We start from the raw sequence: 25,429 nt of genomic DNA on the forward strand, positions 1-25,429 counted from the left end.
GAGCAATGCAGAGGGGGGTGGTAATGACCTGTTGGTCAGCAGGGGAGAGGGCGGGCTGCAGGAAGAGTCCAGCTGGTCTTTTCCATGTTAAGTAAAGCCCTGAACTGGTGTAACGCCACACGTGTTTTAAACTCTGCAACTGCTGTTTATCAGTTTTGAAAAATTCAGAAGAGGTTGCGGAAGTGAGACTGACTTGTCTATTGCTTCTGAGGGAGCAGGGTGATCTGTTCTCTCCTTGCAGCGTAGAAACAGAGATGTAGTTTCCATTGGTGCAGCAGGTTCAGGGGCACTGAGAGACGGAAGCCTGCGGGGCTCATGGAACCCTGATTATTGCTGCATTCCACAGCTCAAAGAGTGGTCAGGGGTCCATCTCCTTTCTTGCACTGTGGCCCATGTCACACTAGCTTCCCTACTGTGTATGAAGAATACCAGGCCCTGGAAGGATTGAACGTTTCAAGACAAGAATAAAAAGATAGGCGCTCACTCCTCGCCTGACCAGCCAGTCTACAGAAGATCCACCTGGATTAGACTGGCAGCGACCATAAGGCACGCTATTAAAGATGGCTTTTCACCTGCATCTCACCACTCCCCTCTAATGGCCACAGACTTTTTGCTCCAAGACTAAAGTCTACCTAGGTGTCCAGGTTAATTTCCCATCGACCCACCTTCTAGTTTGGAGAAAAGAGCACCTGCAGCTGCAGCAGGGAAGCAAGACACATGCAGGCTTCCACTGGACATAGGGGCACATGCTCCAACCTGGCAGTGGGCGAAGGACTGGTCCGACAGGTCAGAGTGTGGGTGTTTTCTTATGTAGTATTTGGGCCTTTTTTATGGTCAGGTGGGCCGTTTTTTATGTTGATTTTCCCGCAAACATTGGCTGTCAGAAGCCCAAATGCATAGTCTCCCATTCCTGGTAAAAGACCTATACAGCTTGCCTTTTGCAAGTTCAAAACTGGCCTGATTTACAAATGTGGGACACTTTTTAAGATATCTGGTTCGCTAATGGGGCTGCTTTTATTTTTATGTCTGGGCCTTTTCTTTATCCCAGTCTGGTCATGGCCCACAGTCACCATCATTGCCTTGCCCTCCCCTGCATCCTCTAAATTGTTGCCAGTGCTGCTGATGGATTCAACGCAGATCTGTGTCTGGTGGTACTTTACGGAAAAGTTTCAGTGCTCCGTCCTTCATCTTCTTGTGTTTGCTTTGTTCGCCCTAAGTTGGCTGGGTATGCCCGGACGTGAGTCCCTTGCTCACTTTGCCACTGGATTCAAGCTAGCCTGGCTGATGAGGGGTGACACCCCTAAACCGGTCACTGCAGGCTTGTTTCCAGTTCAGGGAAGACCTGGCTTGGCAGTTTGGGCTGGACTGTTCTCATGAGGCACAGGATTAAGACTGATTGGCATATAGCTGGGCCTGAACTGAGGTGACAAGGTGAGCTAAAGAACGATGATGGATTCAACCCAGATCTGTGAGTGGGGATGAGTGTCTGAAAAGTTTCAGCGCTCCGTCCTTCATCTCCTTGTGTTTGCCTTGTTCGCCCTAAGTTGGCAGGGTATGCCAGACGTGGGTCCCTTGCTCACTTTGCCACTGGATTCAAACTAGCCTGGCTGATGAGGGGTGTTACCCCAAAACCGGTCCCAGGATGCTTGTTTCTGGTTCAAGGAAGACCTGGCTTGGCAGTTCGGGCTGGACTTTTCCCATGAGGCACATAGTCAATACTGATTTGCAGTTAGCTGGGTCTGAACTGAGGTGGCGAGGTGAGCTAAAGAACGATGATGGATTCAACCCAGATCTGTGACTGGGAGTGAGTGTTAAAAAGTTTCAGCGCTCTGTCCTTCATCTCCTTGTGTTTGCTTGGAAAATGTTACACCCAAAAACATCCGATGCACCATCACCAATGACATCCCCACGCCTCTCATGGAAGACCTCAACTTCAACTACAGACCGACCACAAAACCACGCTAAGAGCAGTGCTTAATTTGAGCCGGAGCTTCCCGGTGCTGAGCACCGGCACTTAATTGGTTTCCGGTGCTCGGCACCTGCATCTAATTCACCAATTCTCAACATCACACTTAGGGCAGTCTGCCACAAGGTGGCGCTGCTCATGTAATCTAGCAAAGAGCAGTATAACAGTTGTTTAGGAAAACAATATACATTAAAAAATTACTAATACCTGCCTCCCCAGCCATTCCTTTAGCTTTGGGGACCTGAAATAATCTGAACTGTCGCATTTACATGCAAGAGAGATGGTTAGTACTTGTTTTGGCAGTGATGACGGGGGCGATGGGTGGTGCAAGCTGCAGTAGCCTCCTGGTCAGAGCCCTGACACTTAAAATTTTACAAATTAAGCACTGGCTAAGAGGCACCCGCGTCTACACAACCCCAGGACCCTGACCGGGCTTCTGGGATGCCATCTCGAATCTCATCGCTCTCCTAGCAATCTACTCCCACCACTATGTCCTACTTGGCGACCTCAATTTTCATGTCGACGACCCCAACACTGCCAACTCCACTTCCCTCCTGTAAAACCTGAACAACATTGGCCTCACTCAATTTGTCACTAAACCGATGTACAAAGCTGGACACACACTCAATCCCATCTTCACCTCTAGCAACAGAATCAAATTCAGCCACATCACAGAACTCACCTGGACTGACCATGCCATCATACACTTCACAGTTGGTGCCTAACCACACAAAAGAACTCTTCAAAATAGTCAAGAAATTCTCCAACCCGGGAGTCGCAGAGAACACCATCCACCCCACTCAAAAACTCTACAATTTCCTCTCAGACTGCTTCCACAGCAGGGTCGCCACTATCGGCAACAATTTTGACCTTCAACCCAACCTCAATAACCTAAACCCGCCAGCACACACAAGTCGAATGATCACCACCTTATCTCTGCTCACCATGGGCATCATGTCTTCAATAAACTCCAGGGCGCCTACTAACCCTGCCCCCACCGTCCATTTAACAGCTGAACAAACCCTATCAGCATTGAAATCACCAGCATCATCAACACCTCCATCTCCACAGTAGCCTTCCCTGTCGAATGGAAACACGCAGATGTCAGACCCCTCCTTAAGAAACCCTCCATTGATCCCAGCAATCTCAAAAATTATTGCCCGATCTCTCTGCTCCCCTACGCAGCCAAAGTACTCGAGAAAGCCATCAACTTACAGCTTACAGACTAATTGGAACAAAGGCACCTGCTCGACACTTCTCAATCAGGATTCCATGCCAACCACAGCACTGGGACCGTGCTGGTCGCTGCCACAGACAACATCAGAATTCTTCTCGACCATGGAGATACAGTGGCCCTTATCCTCCTCGTCCTCTCCGCTGCATTCAACACCGTCTCCCACCACACCCTCATCGAAAGACTCTACAACATCGTCATACAGTGTACGCCCTCAAGCAGATCGCCTCTTTTCTCACAGGAGGCACGCAGCGCATTCGGCTGCCTTCTTTCACCTGAGAACCCAAGGACATCATATGCGGCATACCCCAAGCATCATCCCTCAGCCCCACCCTGTTCAACACCTACAGGACCCTCCTCACAGACGTCGTCAGATCCCACGGCCTCAACATAATCTCCTACACAGATGACACTCAACTAATCCTCTGACTCAAAGAGGACCTCACCAATGCCAAAAACAACTTCTCCAACACCATGATCACCGTAGCCAACTAGATAGATGGGAGACAACTGCCTCAAACTCAACTCCGACATGGCGGAAGTATTGATCTTTGGAAAGAACACCTCATTTTGGGACCACCGCTGGTGGTCAGAAGAACTCGGACCAACACCCACACTGACAGACCATGCATGCAACCTAAGCATCATCCTCGGCAGTGAACTGACCATGAAACGACAAGTCAACGCAGTCACCTGCTCCTGCATCCACACCCTACACACGCTCCACAGAATTTTTATATGGACCCCAATCAACACCAGAAAGAATGCAACACATGCCCTTGTCACAAGCTGCCTTGACTATGGCAAAGCTCTCTACACCGGCATCTCCACCCAGCTCCTCAGACGACTCCAGGCCATACAGAATGCTGCATCCAGACTCAGCTGGACCTCCCTAAATGGACCACATCACTCCCCACCTCAGAAACCTCCACTGCCGCCCCATCCAGAAAAGATGCCAGTCCAAGATCCACACGCACGCCTACAGAGGTGTACACGATCAAGGACCAGCCTACATCAATCATGGAATGAGCTTCCATCTATCCAAAAGACACCTGCACTCCTCCTCTCTTGCACACACGAAACCCCCGCATCTGTCAGAGCCACAGTGGCGGTCGCTCCTTCTTCTACATTGTGCCATGACCTAGATCGACCTGCGGTGCCACCTCCGAACAGCGCCCTCACTTGTGGACCCCATGAGAAACTAAAGACAGGCCTCTTCAACAGAGACATGGCACCCTCAACACCCAGATACCCCTAGGGGTGATAGTGCTCTGCTATATAAATACGATTGATTGATTGATTTTAAATTCGCCTGCTCTTAATCAGGTCATACCTGAGCTGGAAAGTAAGATTATCAAGAGTGATTACTAGTCATAATGTATTTGAGTTCTAATCTCTTTACATCCCTACCTGCAGTAAGCCTTGACTTCTCAATACACCAACTTTGAGAGATTGTTTTGGAAAATGAACAACTGTGATATCCAAATCAAATGAAATAATCTTAAACTTTTGAAACACCAATGCTAAATGTCAGTAGTTACTGTGAATAAAGCCAATAATCCACAGAACCTGGTGCAGTGGGTGTGTTTTAGTCACAAAACTAGGGTTGGTGACATATAATCTCCAGCTTTACCACTTCACCTAAATATTATGGAAATAAACCCTGTATTCTAAAGATGGGAAAGGCCCACAACACATTGACATTTCCCTGATAAGGGCAGACACTTGGCCTTGAGATCATAATCACTGCCATCCAAGTTGTGGTATAGTGGAGTAATCGAAAATGTGGAACCAGGATATACAGTTAATAATACCGGTCTTCCATTTGGTCAACTTTTGTACTCTTAATTGTCTGCACTTATTTCACAGGTCCATTTTTGACACTTGGAATTCTTTGGTTGCTGTGACTCAAGAAAGTCACCTCACAATGAGGGCCCCAGTGCCCACACTGTGCAGTGCCTGTCTGAGCTACGAGGCCTAAGGGTGTATGAGACCCTGGGACCAGACTACCAGACACTCTGTGCCTTGAGAATTGTCTCGCAACACTGAAGGGCCACTGTGAGGCATGACCTAGCCCCCAGGAAATTAACCAGACTGCCGAGCCACTACAACCACCACTAGTATCAAAAGCACACTCACACACACCAGTGTCTACATGCCAGACATCACAACTGGAGAGAGATGCAGTAGCCAAGCCTGATCACCATACCACACATCATGGCTGGTGAAGCGGGTCCAGTCTTTGTAGACCCTGACCCCACACCGTAGCTCCCTAACAGCAGGAACATTATTCATCTAGCGGTTATGAACTGAGTTTAAAGAAGGGAGGGCTTGTTACACTGACTATGTAGTACACATCATGTCATCAGTGCATGTATATTTGTTAAACACACACATTCATTATAAAGTACAATGTATAATAGTATACTAAGCAGGAAAAACAGTATTCTTTAAATATAATGTGGTGTCCTTCATGTTTTCTCCAATAAACTGACCCAAAATCCAAACTGCTCAGTCTTCTCTGGGTATTTTATGTATTGGTATTTATGTAACACCTTTCCTTCTCCCTGTGAGACCTAAAGGACCTTATAAGTGGTATTATGCTCCACATCTCTGGTAGATCAATTTTATCTACATTCTACAAGGCAGTCATTTTGAAGGGTCACATATTCTGCCTCAGAAGTGCTATACTCTCAATGGCTCTGAAGGCTTTCAGGAGCTAACCATTTTTTATTTTCTCTTACTATGATGACTTGCACTAGTGTTGGTGATTTCTCAGTTATGAGAAAGGGATGGCAGCTGCAGTGGGGTGTGGTTGATGGTATTGTTCTAACCCCATGGATTGACTGTCTGTTTATGATTTCATAGGAAGACTTCTCAGCTGGTGCCTTCCTTTCTTTGTGAGAAGAACCAGATATGTTTTAATTATTAATTGAGAAGAGGACTGGGATTGTATATTGTTTTGATTTGACTGTTTACAGTGTCTAAAATGTGCATTCTCTCGCAGGGTACTTGTCACCACACTTAATTATGAACAAAAGGTACTAAAGGTACTCAAGGCAGGAGTAGGACCCCTGGCTCTATAGAGTATACTGAGTTATGTGAGCTTCAGAAGTGTAAAGGTGAAATGCTCTGGATGGATTTATCTTTCACCATCTAATTTTTAGAAACAATTTGCATGTACTCTTTCAGAAGTTGTCTTGACCTTGATCGACAAATGCAGTAAAGGCAGAAATGTGTCACAGGTAGGAAACAGTTTGGGTACTTATTATTTTTTGCGTGGGTCGATGTGTGCTTGACTTGGAAGTTGTAGAACATCTTGCAAACAGACCAATCAGTTATTATCTCTAGGGTGTTTTCTTGGCTTGCTTTTAATGTTTTCTTGACATGCTGTAAAATACCCCATTTCTATTCCTTTATTTCAAAAAGTTGTAGTGAATGTATGCTGTAAATTCCACCATTTTAATCCATTTTTGTTTAAAACTTTTTCCTGTGGAAGAACATCCCACCAGCCCCAGCCAAAAATTTCTCTTTCAGCTCATGCTCAATCATTTCCACCCTCACAAATTTCCGCCTTACCACTTTTAAAATCCATCAGCCGCCACTGGTCATGTTTCCATTAGGACTGCACAATTAGTACACTCAACCATATGCATGGGTTTTATGAGATAAATACATTTCTGTCTGTAAAGCCCACAAAGTAGATTTTCAGTTATACATGTAATATATAAGAATATTGCCCTGCACAAAGCGACAAGTGTCATACACATATGTTTAAAAAAAACATAAATTATCTAAAATTTATCACATAGTCTCAGCTGGCTTGAAATATACCAAGCGTTCCCAAATGTAAGGTTTGCCAGTGGCAACAAAAGTGAAGTAGACTGTACAGAAAATGTATATTTCTTACCTTTGCTGGAGTACAGACATGAGCTGTTTACAGAATGTCTCCCCATTCTTGGAAAACTCTTTTAGATCACGATGCACTCTGTCGTACTGAAAGAAAAGAAACAGCATATCATATTAGGATGGTGATGCAGGAACAACATAATCATTATTTCACAGTTCTTTATGGTGAAATAGGCATAGAGAGGATTGAGGAATACTCTATGTATTGGTTCCAAAAATACATTTTTCCAGCAATCGTGCTGCCCTATGACCTAACATGATAAATGAGGCATGAAGGCTATAAAAAGAAATGTTTGCACCGCCATCCCGGTTGGCTATAGGATCATCCATAAGGACCACATCAACAAACTGGGGGGAGGCAACCCCATTGCAAACAAAAGCACCCTCCGTCTCACCTCCCACGTGGACGGCCTCTTAGCAAACATGAAGCACCTCTACTTCCAGGTGCAGACCAACCTGAGCACCACCCTCCATGGCACCTTCATCTACAGATCCCCGGACCCTGCCCACCCTTCAACAATTCCACCATCGACTTCATTGCACCCCATGCTCTCGCCTCCACAGACTACATCCTCCTCGGCGACCTCAACTTTCACCTTGACAATTCCAATGACAAAAACACCTCGTCACTGCTGGAGAACCTCGCCACCGTTGGATTCAAACAACTGGTCACCTCCCCAACCCACTCAGCAGGACACACGCTCGACCCCATCTTCTCCACCAGCAACAACATCACCTTCAGCCACAACACTGAGCTCCAGTTGGCCGACCACCGTTGCCTCCACTTCACCTCCACTAAACCCACCATACACCACTACGCCCACAGCTACCCTCATAGAAGCTGGAACAAGGTCACAGAAGAACAGCTCTGCACGGCCCTCAGCGAAACCCCTCACCGAAATCCACAGACGCCAACACCGGGGCACGCAACCTCCAATGAGACACCTTGGCCCCCCTGAAGAAAGCCTAAAGCAAGCGAAAAGAGAAGGAGGAGCAAAAAGACCCCAGAAGATCGCTCAACCTTCAAGGTGGCTATCACCGCACACCACCACCTCATCAGAACAATGAAGAAAGCAGCCCTAAAAGAAAGGATTAATGGCAATGCACTCAACAGCAAGGAAGTTTTGGCAGTGGTCAAAGAATTTGCCAGACCCAGCACGGTGATATAAGACATCCCCTCCTCCCAAGACCTCTGCAACAACCTTGGCACCTATTTCCACCACAAGATCAAGGAGATATACGACAGCTTCGACAGCCTCAATACCCAAGACCTTCCCACCCCACCAGCATCCACTGCACCCTAGGACGCGGGCCCCCAGCAGGCCCTACTCAGCTGGGCCGTCTCACAGAGGATGACACCCTCAAGATCATGAAGAGTATCCACTCCGGAGCACCCCCGGCCCCATGCCCATATCACTCTTCAATTGAGCAGGCACCACCATCCCCCCCGAACTCTGCCGCACCATCAACTGCTCCATCAACTCTGCTGCACCATCAACTGCTCCATCAACTCTGCCACCTTCCTGGAAGACTGAAAACACGAAGAGATCAACCCCTTGCTGAAGGAACCCTATGCTGACCTGACGGGCCTCACGAACTTCAGACCCATCCTCTTCTTCCTTTCCCAGCCAAGGTCATCAATACCCAACTTTCTGAGTTAATCAAAGCAAACCACATCCTGGACTACTCCCAATCTGGCTTCCGAAGCAACCACAGAAATGAGACCGCCCTCCTCGCCACCTCAGATGACGTCCACGCCCTTTTCAACTGCGGTGAGACTGCAGCCCTCATCCTCCTGGACCTCTCGGCCACCTTCGATATGGTCTCTAACCTCACCCTATGCACAAGACTCCACGACGCCAGCAACCATGACAAAGCCCTGGAATGGATACGCTCCTGCCTCTCCGGCTGAACACAGAGAGTCAGACTACCTCAGTTCCTTTCTGAACCCACAGCTGAAGAGGTCCTCAGGGCTCCTCCCTGAGCCCCACGTTTTTCAACATCTACATGGCCCCGCTTGCAGCCATCATCAGGAACCACAGACTCAACATCGTCTCCTTTGCTGACAACACCCTGCTGATTCTTTCCCTCACCAACGAACCCACAGTAGCAAAGAACAACTTCCACGCTGGGATGAAGGCTGTCACTGCCTAGATGAAGAACAGCTTCCTCAAACTCAACTCAGAGAAGATTGAGGTCCTCATCATGGGCTCCACCCCCTCCATCTGGGATGACTCCTGGTGGCCCGCAGCATTTGGAACCTCCCCCACACCCACAGACCACGCGCGGAACCTCAGCATCATCTTGGAATACTCGCTCACCATTAGCCGCCAGATCAACGCATCTCATCATCCTTCTTCTACACGCCACGCCTGCTCTGAAAGATCTTCAAATGGATCTCCACTGAAACCAGAAAAACGGTCACCCACACACTCGTCAGCAGCAGACTCTACTACGGCAATGCACTCTACTCTGGCATCACACAGAAACTCCTCAAGAATCTGCAGAACGTCCAGAACGCCTCTGCTAGACTTATCCTTAACAACCCCCACCGCAACCACATCATCAGCCACCTACGAGACCTCCACTGGCTCCCAGTTAACAAAAGAAACACCTTCAAGCTCCTCACACATGCCTACAAGCTCTACACGACGTGGGACCTGTGTAACTGAACCACTGCCTCACATTACACTTACCCACCAGAGACTTCTGCTCCGCCCAACTGGCCCTGGCTACCATCCCACATATCTGTTAAACCACAGCAGGAGGAAGACCTTCTCCTACCTTGCAGCAAAGACCTTGAACACCATGCCTCTCCGCCTCAGGCAATCACCGTCACTGCGTCAATTTAGAAGGACCTCAAGACCCGGGTCTTCCACTGAACCACATTGCTTTTACAGACCATTAGCTCTAACCCCACCCCCAGGGCCTTGAGACCCTTACGGGAGACTGATAGCGCTTTACAAGCCATTGATTGATTGATTGATTGATTGACAGTGGCCTTCAAAGGATTCTAAAACTGGACATTTCAGTTTTGAATATAGGTTGTCCTTCATACAAAGGCACAACTGTTTTAGCCCCTACATACATTTGGCTGAAAAAATGCGATTTAATACGAAGTTGTTTCCAGTGGGAAGCTCTTGTCCACATCAAATTTTTTCTGTGTGTTGAATCTTTTGAAATTGACCATATCAACATGTAGGTTTGCATCCTTGAAATGCAAACTGGTAATCCCTTAATTAAAAAAGAATATGAAGTATTATTAAGTGGAGAATAGCACACTTACGTTTTACCAACTCTGTGGCATTTCCCATTGCATCCGGAAATTTACTGTATTTAAAATTACTACACAAGAAGGACTCGGGGAGAAGAAATGTAAGCACTGCAGTGTTATGGAGTTTTGTCGTAAACATGTTAAGCCCACCAATGCACAATACTTAAGAGTTTGATTTTCTGTGGGGTGATTCTGTGTTGATGCGTCACACAGGTTAATCAAAATAAGGACAGGTAACCGTGTATCCCCCATGTTATTCTATAGTTTTATCTGTCCTTCATTTCTTTCACTGAGACATTATACACACTGGTGGATATCTGTTCTATAGTCTTATTGGTGATCCCCATCAGGCCCTAGCTTATAGTTAGGGGGGTATGCTCCCAGTAATTAGCAAAACAGAAAGAGGGGCAATGGGAGTGGCTTTACTCAAGTATTTGGAGGGGAGTCCTCTGAAAAGTGTTGAGGTTTTAAAGCAAACAATGATCATACCCTTCAGGGACTTAGGTAGAAAGTTATTGCAAAACGTGCATTTCAAACACCTGGTTATTTAGTTTGTAGCTACTAAAGGGTAGTTTGATTGACTGCATGTTATATAATATCAAATAATGGTCAGAAAACACAACTCTAATTTGATGTCCTTGTCATTGCTTGGTAAATTGGATCTACATTTGATATCCTATGGATGCATACAGGTTATTTAAAATCCATTAAGACCAGATAGCATTCATGTGTATTTTAAAGATTCCCCGATTATTAGACATAGATAAAAGCGATCTGTGTCTTGTAAATATATAACACATGGGAGCCTGTATAAACATCGGTCTTCTATTTCTTCATTACAGGCAACAGCACCTCTAATCGCCCGTAATAAAGAAATTACATAGTGGCTAAACTGCCATAAGTTATTACAGCGAGCCGAGTTCTGACGTCACAATTCCTGCTTCGAGAGCCAGTGGTCCAAGACATGTCACACAGCCACGTTTGAAACCAGGAAAATGGGAACTGGCTTTGCTGTTTTTCTGATGTATTTCTAAAAAGAAAACATTATCAGCAGAAAGGAGATATTTTTGCAACATGTTTATTTTGAGATGCTATAGGTAATTACCGGAAAGATAGAACCTATGCATTTTTCGACAGCATCTGAGCCACAGTATTTTTTTAAATCTGATTCACGTTAAACTAAATCTAATATATTTTTGCAAAAATTACAATATTTTTGATGTGTTTCATTTTGCAGTTCATATTGTGATTTTATTATTTTTGTCTGCAATAACCATGAAAGAGAAAGACATTATGGATTTAAGCAGTTCATGGGAAAGACAATGGTGTGACAATATTAGTATATTACGAAATACCCCCTGCGTTGCAATAAAAGGATATTTTAAGTCACCACGTAGTTCCATGATCTTCTAACGGATGTCGGCATTCGGTCTCGTTCCTCTATATGGTTATAGAACGCCTTGGTGACTTGCAGTATCATCATAAAGCAGAGCAGGAGTACTTTATCCCATTAAAACACCAACAAAGTGAGACTGTGGGAGCACACGCAATCCAAGATGGTGGACATCAGGCACGCAACACCCATTGGGCTCACGGGCTTCAGCCCCCCCCCCCCCCCCCCACGTCATGTGTGTCAGGCCTGCTGAGACAGCCTCGCGGGCTGGCGTCCGTCTAATTGCAGCCGCACCCGAGTACTTCACAGGTCTTTAAAAGACCATTTACTCGTTAATGAGGCTTTTGTTGTGTTTTCACCCCTTCTTACAGCCACTCTGCCTATGGCTGGAAGACTTAGCCCCCCCCCGAAATCTTTTTCAGCCCCCCCCCCCGAAATTTGGCTCTAGTTGCCCGCCTGGTGGACATGCTTTAAGCTCCATAACACCCTGCTGTTAACAATTATTTTTAATGTCCAATAGCAGTGTTTTTCATGGAATTATGCACATATTTTGCTCTGTTAACCCCTTGGCTTACCCTTACCAGCTTTAGTAACGTTGCTGCGGCTTCAAATAGTTCTGTTTTTCGCTGAGGTCGTTTCTGTGACGAGACTGCGCACCAGAGGACTGCCTGAGGAGGCCAAGACTAGAGCGGCAGTCCTATCAACCTCCTTGCTTCCTCTACAGGGAACTGTCTTCACTATTTTACCCCCTTTCTTAAATGTGAGGTCTGCAGATGTTGGTGTCTGGTAATTACATAAAGAAGCACTAATTCCCTAAAATTTGCTCTTTATCAGCTGTTTACTCCTTTCAGTCACCATTACTCAGAGTATAAGGTGTTAACTCCACCCTTGCTTATTTAAATGCACTGTACTTCTTTCTATTATATTCAGAATGGATTTTAAATCACCTCAGAATCTCCCTAATATATAGGTGGATTCTCATGCTGAAACAATGACAAAAATATTGGAAGAAATTCAACCATACACAATAATACAGACACTATGGCCCTCATTACGATGTCGGGCCATACTCATACCCATCATACTTGTTGAAGGTTATGTATTGGTTTCCTGGTACTTGGTAACATATTTTCTTTGAATGTCCGATTATTTTTCAATTTTGGTCTCATGTCTGGGATAAAATCTCGCTAATCATCCACATTACCATTCCTCTAATCTTTGAAATTGTTGTAACTAAATCTTCCACCCTACCTCTTCCATTAACATATATGGACATGAAATTATTTGATCTTTTAATCTGATGCACTATTAAATCGATTACTATGCATTGGAAAGTTGCTCACATCTTATCCGCACAGGTATGGTGGGATTGGATTTTATATTTATGGAAAGCTGTTGAATTTTCTTTTAGTCAGTCCAAAAAACCATCTCCAATCAAATCCCTTATAAGGAACACCCCTGATGAATATATTTCCACCTGCTAATTGCAAATTTGTTTTCCATTTAATTTTGTTACTCAATACTAGGTTAGATCTTGCCTGGGTCTTTGCCACTGCTCTTAAAATACCGGCTTGTCAAATGAACTCTCTTGAACTGTTTCCTGTAGATTGCTAAAGCAGCAAGTTCCAGGTTCTGGGCCTGTTCTGAGAAGAAGCGTCCACCTCGGAGCTTTAAAAGGTTGAACGATGATACCACCTGCAAGGATGCCTGTTTTCTATGTAAATAGAATTGTAGCAAAAAGGGACATTTCTATGTGACTAACTAGCCAAGACCGGGGGGCCGATTGCGATCCGAGTCGGAAGGGCACCGAACTACGAGCCGTACGCGTGTTTTCCACCCGACTCATACAGCGGTATGAGCGAGCAAGTACGATGCGAGCTATGTGAAATTCACCGACCGAGTTGTTTCCAGGTCCGAACCGCTCCGTACGTCTCGGTCGTAAGCTTACCGTGGCGTGCAATGGATGCGATTTACGACCGATTAATAAAAATGGTAATTACCATTTTATTTATCTGTGTGCCGCCGGCCCACGCTGTTATAGCTTGAATGTGAAGGTGGGGTGGGGCTGATCTCTCCTGATTGCAGGATGACTGCTGCCACTGTCAGTGCAGAGTGAACATGTCGGATTGGCCAGCTATCTTGTGATGGCCAGTCGAACAAGTACACTTCAGACACAGCAATGCCAGCACTGTGAAACAGCCAGGGGATTGTTGGCACAGGCCAATAGTCTCAAAATGAGCGCTGTGTTAGCCTGCCCCAACCAATCCTGGTGCTTCTCTAATGCTGAAAACAGCATGAGAGTAGCTCCAAGATTGGTTGGATTCACGTTGGCATTCGGCAGGAAGTAAACCACCTTCCTTCCGTTTCCTGCTCATCACCCTCATGAACCTGGGACAGAAGCCATTCACATCCTGATGGACCATCACTAAAATGATGGGCTGCCCTCGGCAGGATGGGAGGGAGGAGCTGACACACCTGAAAGGGATGTGTTCTGTCCCCACATAGAGGCTTGAATACCCTCCTATAGTGAGTCAGGACCCAGGGTAGGTAAGGCAGGGTCTTTTGTACTTCAAAGCATCTCTTTGAAGTCTCCTTACTTCAGAGGCTGAACTGGGTATCAGTACTGAGCTTCTGACCCACCAACTTAGAACTCTACTGGAACTAAGGATATTCTACCAGGAAGAGCAACTGTTGCTCTGCCAGGAGAGACTGTCACTTTGGTGAACTGCTTTGCTGTCTTTGCCTGCTGCTTCTTGCCTGGGAGTGAGAGCCTAGGTTTCTCCAAGGGCTTGTTGGCTTGCCTCCTGTTGCTGAAGTCTCAGGGATATCAAATACTTCACTTTCATCTTCAACCCAAAACCTGGACTTTACTTGCTGTAAGTCGTGCTCTGCCAAATGGGGCCAATCTAGTCCAGAGCCCTTGGAAGTGAGTTTAAAGTGCTCCATCTGCAAGAAACTTCACATCTATGCCGCTGTGCTGGTCGTAACTGATGCATCGCCTGCTGCGAGATAGGGATCGACGCATTACTGCTGCAGGGACTACGACTGGTGTATCGCTCTCGGAACCTCTGCATTGCCTCCAGAATCACCACTTCGGAACTAACGCATTGCCACCACTGCGTGGAGAAAATTGACTCATTGCCCCTCCAGCTCTAATTAACCCAATGCATTTAGAACCACTATACTACGGAATCGGTGCTTCATCCACAGAACCAACACATTGACACTACTGTGTGGAGAAGTCGAGCCCAACCTCACAACTGCGTGTGGAACAATAACGCATCACTCGACTGCACCCAGCATGTTGCACTGCGACAAGGATTAAGGTACTTTACTCAGCAGCAGGTCCTGCGTGGGGCCTGTAGCTGGCCTGCGCCGCTCAATTGAGGGCGGCCTTGAACTCTTGACTTTGTTCCAGTCCAGTGCAACCATTTTTAACCCCTTAAGTGCTATTTGCTTCTAGGCGCTAATTTGATACTTATTTTTCAAGAATTCATATCTTAACTTGCTTATTAGATTTTTGTCATTTTGGTCTTGTTCTGCTTAGAATATAATATTCTATTTTACTAAACTGGTGAAGAGTCTTTTTGTGGATTTTCCACTGTGTTACTGTGTGTGTTTTGCACAAAAACATTCCACATTGCCTCTTAGTTAAGCCAGACTGTGCTGTGCCAAGCTACCAGAGGGTGAGCGCAGGTTAATTTAGGACGTGTTACTCATCCTGACTAGGTTTGTGCCCCCCATTTGGACAGCGTGCATACCTCTGCCAAATAGAGACCAATTTCTAACAATGAGCTAAATCGAAGGTGATTAGGTTAGTTAGTGAGCTAATGGGTAGGTAAATGGAGGTTAAGTAAAAGTGCATGGCTATAGAGAGGTGAGTTAGTAAGGGAGGTGTGCGTTATAAAGAGAAATGAGAGCGAGGTAAGGGGGAGTGGTAAGATAAGGAAATGGCATGGAGAGAGCTAGAAAGAGTTACGGTAGTAGAGACATGAAGAGAGATAGAGATTTGAGATAAAGATAGAGATGAGGTTGTGTGAGAAATGAAGTAGATATAGGAGAGATGCAGGGAGGTCAGATGAAACTGTGTAGTGAGGTACGGAGTGAGAGATAGAGAGAGCTGAGGTAGAGATAGGTTTGAGAGTAAACAATATAGATATAGACACAGAGTAATAGAGAGAGGGAAAAAGTCTCGAGAGAGGTTGATAGAGATAAAGTTAAGTGAGGTATGTTGGGTATTTTCAAAGAGAGATAAGATAGACAAAGGTGAGGTATAAAGAGCTGTGATAGGGAGGATGAAGGTAAAAAAAGAAGTAGACATAGATAAAGGTTAAAACAGAGGTTTGAGGTCAAAGAGGTGAGGTGAAGATGGGAGAGAGAAATGACACAGAAAGATTATTTTTCGGTTTAATTGCCACCAGCTCTGAGAAAGCGAGGGTAAGGCCTGACATGCCAGGCATGCATACTAAGGGGCAGAGTTATGTTTTGCGAAATGTAGAGCAGCAACACATATTGCTAAACAAGAGGGAGAAAATAGTGCAGAACCATATTTATTCAGGTTGGCCTGCGACGCCTCACTATCCTTATGCTAGATCACAATCTTTGCACCATGGTTCAGAGGGGTGTGCATGCTGCCCAGCAAAATAACATTCATGATGGAATGGAAATTCCTTTGCAAGAGTTTACTCTCATTTTTAAGGACTTTGCATCACTTTGTCCTGGAGCAAATCCTTAGTAGATGTGTCTCTAAGTTTTTGTTAAGCATGCTCGACTGTTAAATTAGAAAAGGAAGTTATTTTTTTATGAGCGACGTTATTAAGGCCGGAATTCCTACTCACTTTGATATTGCCTTTTAACGTCTCTGCAAGCCACTAACTGCAAAATTAAAGTGCCTGCAGTATTTTACTTAACTGTATAAAGGAGCAGAATGTTAAAGGAACCTGAGGCAGAGAAGTGTAGCATGCCTTATGATATGCTATGGTAAAGGGTACTTGTAGAGTGCAACACTCACCTGCGGGTTTCTTTGCACTATTACAGCACAGAAGTTAAAAGACTATGCACGAGTATCAAAAGCCTGCTTGAAGAGCCAGGTCTTTAAAGCTTTCTTAAATGGCGCCAGTCCTGTAATTGAGTGAATCTCAACTGGAAGAGTATTCCATTCCTTTGGCGCCAATGTCAAAAATCTGCACCCTACGATCCTTATTCTCCAAAATATAGCCACCACCAGAAAATTGGCAGTGGCCAAGCAGCGAGATCTCCCTGACAATCACTTAGATGATTTGCGGACAATCGCTGTAGTGCCTTAAAAGTTAAACAACAAATTTAAAATGTATTATGCTGTCTGATCAGCAGCCAATGAACGCTCTTTAGTTAAGGAGTAATCTGTGTTTTGCAGAGAATTTTAAAAGCCTTTTTTGATCACAGCCAGGAAGGCCAAACTATATACTCCTTGAGTAAACTAGCTTAGCACTGATAATAGCTGCCATATTAGTCTTCATAGCTTCAACAGAGAGAAATGATTGAATTTTCAAAGATGGAGGCAAGTATTGAGACCATTACATTTATTTGAGGCCTCATAGAGGGATGTTGATCTCTAAAGTCTCCAAAGCTTTTTCCAGCTTACTTCGCCATTGGTAGCACACTCCTTTCTGGAAGCCAATAATAGCTGGGTCCTATTGAGGGATTTCGATTTAAAATCACAATTTCAGTCTTCTCAACATTCAATTTTAGATGATTGTGTCTCATCTACCTACTGATGAAGCATATCATAACTTTAACGTTATACTAGGCTGGAGCCGGGGTATCAAGCCAAAGTAAAATCTGTCAGTCATCACAGTTAAAAATCCGACAACATCTTTTGGATTGATTTATTATAAGAGTTTGAATATAGATGTTAAAAAGATGAGGTGAGAAAGCAGACCCCTTTGAACACCACAGCCAATCTTTGATCCTTATGCTTTAAATGGAATAGGTTGACCCGCCTTCTTCCTGTTCCCCAGAAAAGATGCAAGCCTATTAAAATCACTCACAGTACACTCTGCTGCTCACAATCGGCACAGTAGGATCTTGTGGTTGAACGTGTCAAAGGAAGCAGATAAATTGAGCAAGATCACAGCTGGAGTGTGACCATCATCCAAATCCTTTCTCAAGACATCAATAACTGATAACTGCTTCTGTATTGTCTCTGGGTCGTAACCCTGTTGACGAGGGTCCAAAAATGTATAACCAACAAGTTTGGATCTCACTTTCTGCACTATGTGAGTTTACGGGAGTATAGCATAATAGTGCAGTAGTGCGATAGATCGATAATACTTTAAACTCTTTGGGTTATCGCCAGGTTTATTTTAATAATGGTAGTAATGTGGCTTTTTAATAATAATCATCAACTTTGTCTGCCTTTAAGGATGTATTTAAATGGATGGAGCGGTCCAGTGCAATACTTTAGGAGGTAATGGATCACACAGGGATACTGATTTTACTTTAGTTTACAGATGCTGCATGGCATCATGATCCAATAAATCAAACTCATCTAGCATTATAATATTTTTCCATCCCCTCTGACCAATCACATTCTGCACTATGGCTCAAGTATGGCATATTTAATAGTCTTAATTTTCCAATAAAAAACACATTTAATTCATCACAGTTCTCCTGCAAGTGGCTCAGTGGCTGGCTGATCCTATCCATACTGGAAAGGATGTGCATGATGCTAAACATTTTTCCCAGTGGATCTTGAGTCTTCTAAATGTTATTTGTATAATACAAGGATGTAGCTTGAATGATCAACATCTTGTAGCTTGTACCTTCTCTAAATGCCTGTTTGTCCAATTGTTAGAACTGGGGGGTCTCTAGTTGGCTGAGGCAGTTACCTTAGTCCAAATAGGGACCCTTGCTTCTAGTCAGGGAAAGGAGGGACACCCTCTTTGATAACCCCTGCTCACCCCCGGTAGCTTGGCACGAGCAGCCTGGCTTATCTTCAAGGCAATGTGTAAAGTATTTGCAACCACACTCCCAGTGACACAGTGATAACACCACAAATGGACACCACACTACTGTATGAAAATAGCGGTATCTTTATCAAAAAGAAAAATACGGTAAGATCAAACGATAAAAATCCAACATAGGCGTATTCTTAATATTTCACTTTGCTTGTTATTAGGCCAACAAACACTTGTAGGTACTTGTGGTATTAATGAGCAGTTCACGATGTTCAAATGCAGTCCTAATGTAATGCTATGCAGTTCGTAATGCAGTTCGTATTGTTAGACTAATACAGTTCGTAATGCGAGAATAATGCAATCCTCAATTCAAGTAATCAGGCAGTTCGTAATGCAAGAATAATGCAATCCTCAATGCACGTAATCAGGCAGTTCGTCATGCAAGTATAACACACTCCTTAATGCAAGTAATAAGGCAGTTCGTAATGGGAGAATAATTCAATCCTCAATGCAGGTAATCAGGCAGTTCGTAATGCAGGAATAATACAATCCCTAATGCAAGTAATAAGGCAGTTCGTAATGCAGGAATAATACCAGGCCAATCGATGCGATTAGCGCGGAACCACTAGGCCCCAACCACAGACAACAGCCCTGAACTTCCGAGTGCGGCCCTAGTACTGCCGGGCAGGTCCGGGCCACTGTTGGACTCAGAGCGTCTAATGCGATGCAGTGGGAGAGAGACGGGAGCACTCCTGTACTCCTCCTGCATGCCTCCCCAGGCCACACACGCTTGTGGCTCCCGACCAGAGTCCAAGCCTTACCTGGGGGATGCGTTGCCTCGCTCTCTCTCTCCCCCCGCTCGTCGGACATTCTGCTGGGCGCTCCCGATGACGACGCAGCTCTGATGCAAGGCGACGCTGTAGCCGGACAGGTTACAGCGCTGCCTTCTCAGTTGCTGACAATCTTGGGCAGATCCCTCTTGCGAACAAAGATCACGATTACCTCACGACTTCCTTAGCTCTTACGAAATCCTTCAGCACGTTGCGGCTCGGTCCAGCGGCGGAGATCTTGATCCGCAGGCTCAGTTACGATGACGGCTCGGGCCACAAACAGCTACACAGCAGCGTGGACGATGATTCACGCGGCTGGGCACTGCAGTCACGGGGCATTTTCCAACCAGCACCTCGGACCCCACGGCAGTCTCTGGCTGCACACGCACAAAGTGTCGCTGAGACTCGGTTGGGCTTCGGGTCACACAGTCCCGGGGCAATGCTTACGAAGGTCTCAGGCTGCAAACAGCACACGCACACAGCACCGCTGAGACACACTTGGAAATTTTGATGTTCCTGAGTTTCCACAACAGGGAGCCAGCTCTCCTCAGGCCCTCGGACACATTTCTTCGGGACACAGCACACAGCAAAGTCCTTTCAAGCAGGAGGGCCCAGCACACAGTAAATTCTTTTAGCCTCTCCTTCGTTAAATCAGCAAACTGCAGGCCAGCCCCAGAACACACAGCAAGGGTCAGTCCTTCTCTTAATTCTCTTCAGCTGTTTTTCCTTGGCAGAGGTTCCTCTTAACCGAGTTGGAATAAAGGAGTTGGCCTAACGGGTAGGGCGCTCGACCTCGGACCTGGGGAACTGGGTTTGAGTCGCGGTAATGACGCCGAACATCCTGTGATTCTGGGCAAATCACTTAATCTCCCTGTGCGTAACAAAAGAATGAATGTGTGTCCTAATGTAATGTAACTGGTGCTATGTAAAGCGCTCTGATACCTGATTGGATTCGGGTCAAGTTTACGCTATACAAAACTCTGCAAAAAACACAAAAACGCGAAGTAGTTTCAAACCTTTTCAGTCTTGATCAATTCAAAGTCCAGGGGTTTCAGCTCTCATAGTTATACCCCTAAATGTATTTTAAGTCTTTGTGTTCAGGGGGCACTGACCCTTGTCCAAACCAGTTCTGGGTGTCTTCCTGCCAGTGGCACCTTCTTCCTTTGATAGTGGGGGTCTGGTTCCTCAATCACTCAGCAGTAGGTGGAGCCATTCTTTTATGGCAGCAGCGCAGGCCTCTTCACATCCAGGGGGCTACTCCTCCCCCTACACTCCTAATGCAGGTCAGCCTGTGGCTGTCTCACCTACTCCTCCCCTACTCAAGACATTTCCCCAGATCCTATCACATTCAAATCCAGACAGTCAATCCACAACCAGGCAGAAACACACAGAATTGTTAGAACAAAAAACCACCCACTTCTAAAAGCGTGGTTTCTAAACACACAATTCAAAACCCACCTTCACAAAAAGTTGTGTTATTAAATTGTGAGTTCAGGCACCCTATGGGAAGATAGGCTGGAAACATATTACACAGCCTTTCCCATTTTGTCTTATGGGCAAGATGGCCTTGCAACAGTGAAAAACGAAATGGAGAGTATTTCACATGGCAAACACTTCAGTACATGTCCTACTTTTCACAGACACTGCACCCTGCCTAGGGGGGTACCTTGGGCCTACCATAGGGGTGTCGGATGTGCATGGAAAGGGAAGGGTAAGGCCTGGCAAGTCGGTGCACTTGTCAGGACAACATGGCAGTTAGCAAACTGTGCGCAGGCACTGCAGTGGCAGGCCTGAGTTCTCTCTTTAGGGCTACTTGTGTGGGTGGCACAATTAGTGCTGCCGGCCCACTAGTAGCATTTGCATTACCAGCCCTGGCACACATAGTGCGCTTTACTAGGGACTTTACTAGTAAGGCAAACATATGAATTATGGACAACCAATTACCATAACACTTTATACAGTGAGCACTTGCACTTTGACACTGATCAGCAGTCTAAGCATCTAAGTTGGCAACACCATGTTAGAAAAAAGGTCTAGGGGGAAGGCAAAAAGTTTAGGGAACTTTAGCCAAAAATGGCCAAGTCCAACATCAATGCATCATAGTCTTTCCTCCAATGACGTTCTAAGCGTCTAAACTGTAGTTTACCCTCTACTGTTTTAGCTCAATTTAATTCTGAAGGAGCATATTCATGCCCTGCTTTATCAATCCAGTTATTGATATCCCTAGCAGCCTCATTTGGGTCTATTACTTAACATTGGCTTTGTTAGTCCCAATGTCTCCTGCATACATGATTTATCTATCACGTTCCATTTCCGGGAAATCTTTTTATTTTATGGCCCATCAGGCACACCTAATGCTCTCTTTCTGTGTGGCTGTCTAAAGGGAATGCATAAAGCCCAGCTGTCATCCACCACAGACGTGTTCAGAGACAGGCGCAGGCACAGAATGGTTAAAGTAAGAAAATGCAAACTTTCTAAAAGTGGCATTTTCAGACTTGAAACGTAAACTCCGACTTTACCATAAGTTGTGACTTTAAATTGTGAGCCCAGAGACACCAAACCTGAAATATCTATATTTTCCTAATTGGAAATGACACCTATAAAATGCAATAAGGTAATCCCAAAATTAATCTATGGGAGAGATTGGCCTTGTAGTAGTGAAAAATTAATTAAATTGTTTTTCACTACCAGTACATGTAAAACGTAATAGTCCATGCCCTATTTTTTGTAAATACAGTGTACCCTGACCTTGGGGCTGTCCAGGGACTACATTGGGGTCAATCAATCAAACATTTGTAGAGCGCACTACATACCCGTGAGGGTCTCAAGGCACTGGGAGGGATGGGGGGGCCACTACTGATCGAACAGCCAGGTCTTGAGTAGCCTCCTGAAGGTCTGAAGGTCAGCAGGTCTTGGGTCTGTTGTAGGCTCAGTGGGAGGATATTCCAGGTCTTGGTGGCGAGGTGGGAGAAGGATCTCCCGCCAGTGGTTGTTCTTCGGATGCGCGGGCCGGTGGCGAGTGCGAGGTCGGCGGAGCGGAGCTGGCAGTTGGGGATGTAGAAGGAAAGTCGTCTGTTGAGGGGTGACATATGTATTAAAAAGGAAGGTTTGGGCCTGGCAAGAGCGGTAACTTGCCAGGTTGACATAGCAGTTTAAGACTGCACACACAAACTCAGCAGAGGCAGGCCTGAGACATGTTTAAAGGGATACTTCAGTGGGTGGCACAATCAGTGAGGTAGGCCCTCTAGTAGCATTTGATTTTTAGGCCCTGGGCACATGTAGTGCACTTTACTGGGGATTTATAAGAAAATCAAATATGCTAATTGTGTATAAGCCAATGTTACCATGTTTTTGTTAAAATGCGCAAGCACTTTAGCACTAGTTAGCAGTGAAAAAGTGCACAGATTCCTTTAACTACCAAAAACAAAGTCAGCAAAAACAGTAAATAACAGGAGGTCAGAAGGCAAAAAGGTATGGGAAACCATGCCATGGGTGCCAGGTCTAACATTTGTTCTACCTCTGTTTCATTTTCTTCACCTCTCTAAACATTGTATACCTTTATTTCTGCCTCAAGTTCTCTAACTCTGTCTCTTTTCCTCCATCACCAACTCCTTTATTTTTATATATATATATACACACACACACACACACACCCACTCCCCCCCCTCACCCCACCCCACCCCACCCTCTCTCTCTGGACCTCCTTCTCCATTTCAACTTACCCCCTTCACTCTATTTTCTATATCACAACTATCTTCTTCTGCATAAACCTCACATCTAGTTCTCTAATTCACCTATGTGTCTCATCTTCTTTTTGCTCAACACCGCAGTTTTCCTTCACCCGTCTCTCTAACTTCCCCCAGTTTTCTATACCTTGTCTCATTTTGCACTCTGTTTCTGTCTTGCATCTCTTTGTTTTTCCCGTCTCTCTGTCTACATCTATGTCTTGCTGTCTTTATTCCTCTCTAATTCCCCTCTTTTTCTATACCACTTCCGTTTTTATCTCACCCCTTGGAGTACTGTGCTCCTCTGCCTTTCTCTACATCTTCTTCTCCCAATTGCCATCTCTATACACTTCTCTACTGCACTCTAAAACCATACCTACTTCTCTGCCTCTATTCCTCGCGTATATCTTCTACTTTCTACCTCTCCTTATCAATCCATCTCACTACTTCACCTTTTTTTAATTAACTTTACTTCTCTCCGTAACTCACATATGTTTCTTCATCATCTTTCTTTGCCCTTTTCTTCCTCTACTTCACGTCTCTTGATAAATTGTTCTCTTTAGGTCTCCGGCCATCTCTAGTATCCTGTTGTATTTCTCATACTCAACAGGATTACAGATAACTGTACAGGCAGATAAGTGCAAAGAGATAAAAGAGACAAAGTAGGGAAATAGAAATTAGGAGAAAAACTATATATTTTTACCAATGGAATGATGAAAATCCTCAGAGCAGCCCTTTTTGATTTTTATTGTTGAAACAAGAACACCAGTGGTGAAGGGGGATATATTAGTGATTACAAATATTCGGCAACTAGAGCTACAATTTGCGCATATGTCTTACTTTGATATTATGCAAAAAGCTTCTAACTAGTCACACTTAGCATGTGTTTTCCTACATTGGAAGAATTTATTACTGTGATTAAACACTAAATTTCACATAAATGAAAGTTAGCAAAAAACTTTAGATCCAAAATAAGAAATCAGTGCTTGTTCAAGCTTCCTTTTCCTTTTAGTCCTGTTGGGCTCGCAGCCACCAGGCAGCTTGAGCTTTTGGCTGTTTTTGCGTGCTCCCTTTTCTAATATTGTTTGGCAAAACAAAAGCATTAATGAGCCAAAGAGGGGTAATAAAGTCAAAGTTGCTCCAAACAGGGGTCCCAAAATATACCCTGCCCAGAGCCCCACAAATCCTGAAGATGTAGCGGGTGGACTGGGTTTGTCCAGCACATATAAAACATTACTTGGAAATTGGTAAAACTCCCTTAATATTTTAAATTCTGCTGTCCTAACCACAAGAAACATTAACAAACATTTTAGCATCCCTTTTTAGGTCTCGCACCTAGCACTGCAGTGCTCAGCACTGCTCGTGCAGCGCGAGACCTCTTGTATGGGCTTCAGAAAGCTAACCACACGCTCAGGCGTGTGGTTTTGCTTTCGCAGTCTGGCATAGGCTGCAGCGTGCTTTTTTTTTTTAAACGGCACGCAATTGGGCAATGGCGGGCGCATGTCCCGCCTTTGCTCCGCCCATTCCCGGCCGTGCCTAGGACGCGAATCAGCACGCGGCACAGACGACAGGCTCCCTCGCCCCCCGCACTCCTGTTTTTTTTCTCAGACATGACTACTGCTAGATAGAGGTGGAAGAACTGTATTTGGGAGGCCCTAACACATAAGATGCGCACCTTTCGCTGGATAAACAGCAGCGCAAATTAAAATACAATATGCTGCAAGCTACTAGGCAAAGATCATTTTGCAAGGAAGAATGTGCAAATATACCAAATGGCTGCTAAAGAAAGAAAACCAGAGCCGGTGCTCTCTAAGAAGTAGAGCTATTTAAAATCAGTGTTTGTCAACATTTGTATAATTTGTTGTTGCCCTGTTCGGAGAAAGTCATCGCTTTAATTATCGTCTACAGCACTGCAGCGTGGCTACAGATGTTGTCTGCATTATCTGCGTGACCTGCTTGCATGCAGCATGTGTGAAATATGACAGCCAATTCACATTTCTGAATCGCGGCCGACTTTGCAAAACCATTATCTGTCTGATAGTGTGCATGGATGTGAAAAGAGGCAGAATGCACGGCCACAGTTCAGCAGACATTTTAACCGCACTGAGCCCAGTGAATTTGAGATTGTGCTCCCTTCAGTGTCTGTTTTGCAAATTGTGC

The 25,429-nt window shown here is 45.1% G+C and overlaps 1 protein-coding gene across 10 annotated transcripts in view; it reads right to left on the bottom strand.

Moving 5' to 3' along the window:
• NOSTRIN (nitric oxide synthase trafficking) overlaps positions 1 to 25,429 on the bottom strand; it is a 365,313-nt gene that overhangs the window by 334,231 nt on the left and 5,653 nt on the right. For 5 of the 10 annotated variants that reach the window (XM_085645377.1, XM_085645374.1, XM_085645376.1 and 2 more), the window contains exon 2: positions 7,111 to 7,196. In XM_085645377.1, coding sequence (XP_085501503.1) covers positions 7,111 to 7,196 — 86 coding nt within the window. Of the gene's footprint in view, positions 1 to 7,110; positions 7,197 to 22,357; positions 22,617 to 23,758; positions 23,893 to 25,429 lie in introns of those variants that run through there. The other 5 variants (XM_085645370.1, XM_085645367.1, XM_085645368.1 and 2 more) reach the window with 3 other exon arrangements.

The sequence above is a fragment of the Triturus cristatus genome, chromosome 3_1 (assembly GCF_964204655.1).
Source record: "Triturus cristatus chromosome 3_1, aTriCri1.1, whole genome shotgun sequence".
Taxonomy (NCBI): domain Eukaryota; kingdom Metazoa; phylum Chordata; class Amphibia; order Caudata; family Salamandridae; genus Triturus; species Triturus cristatus.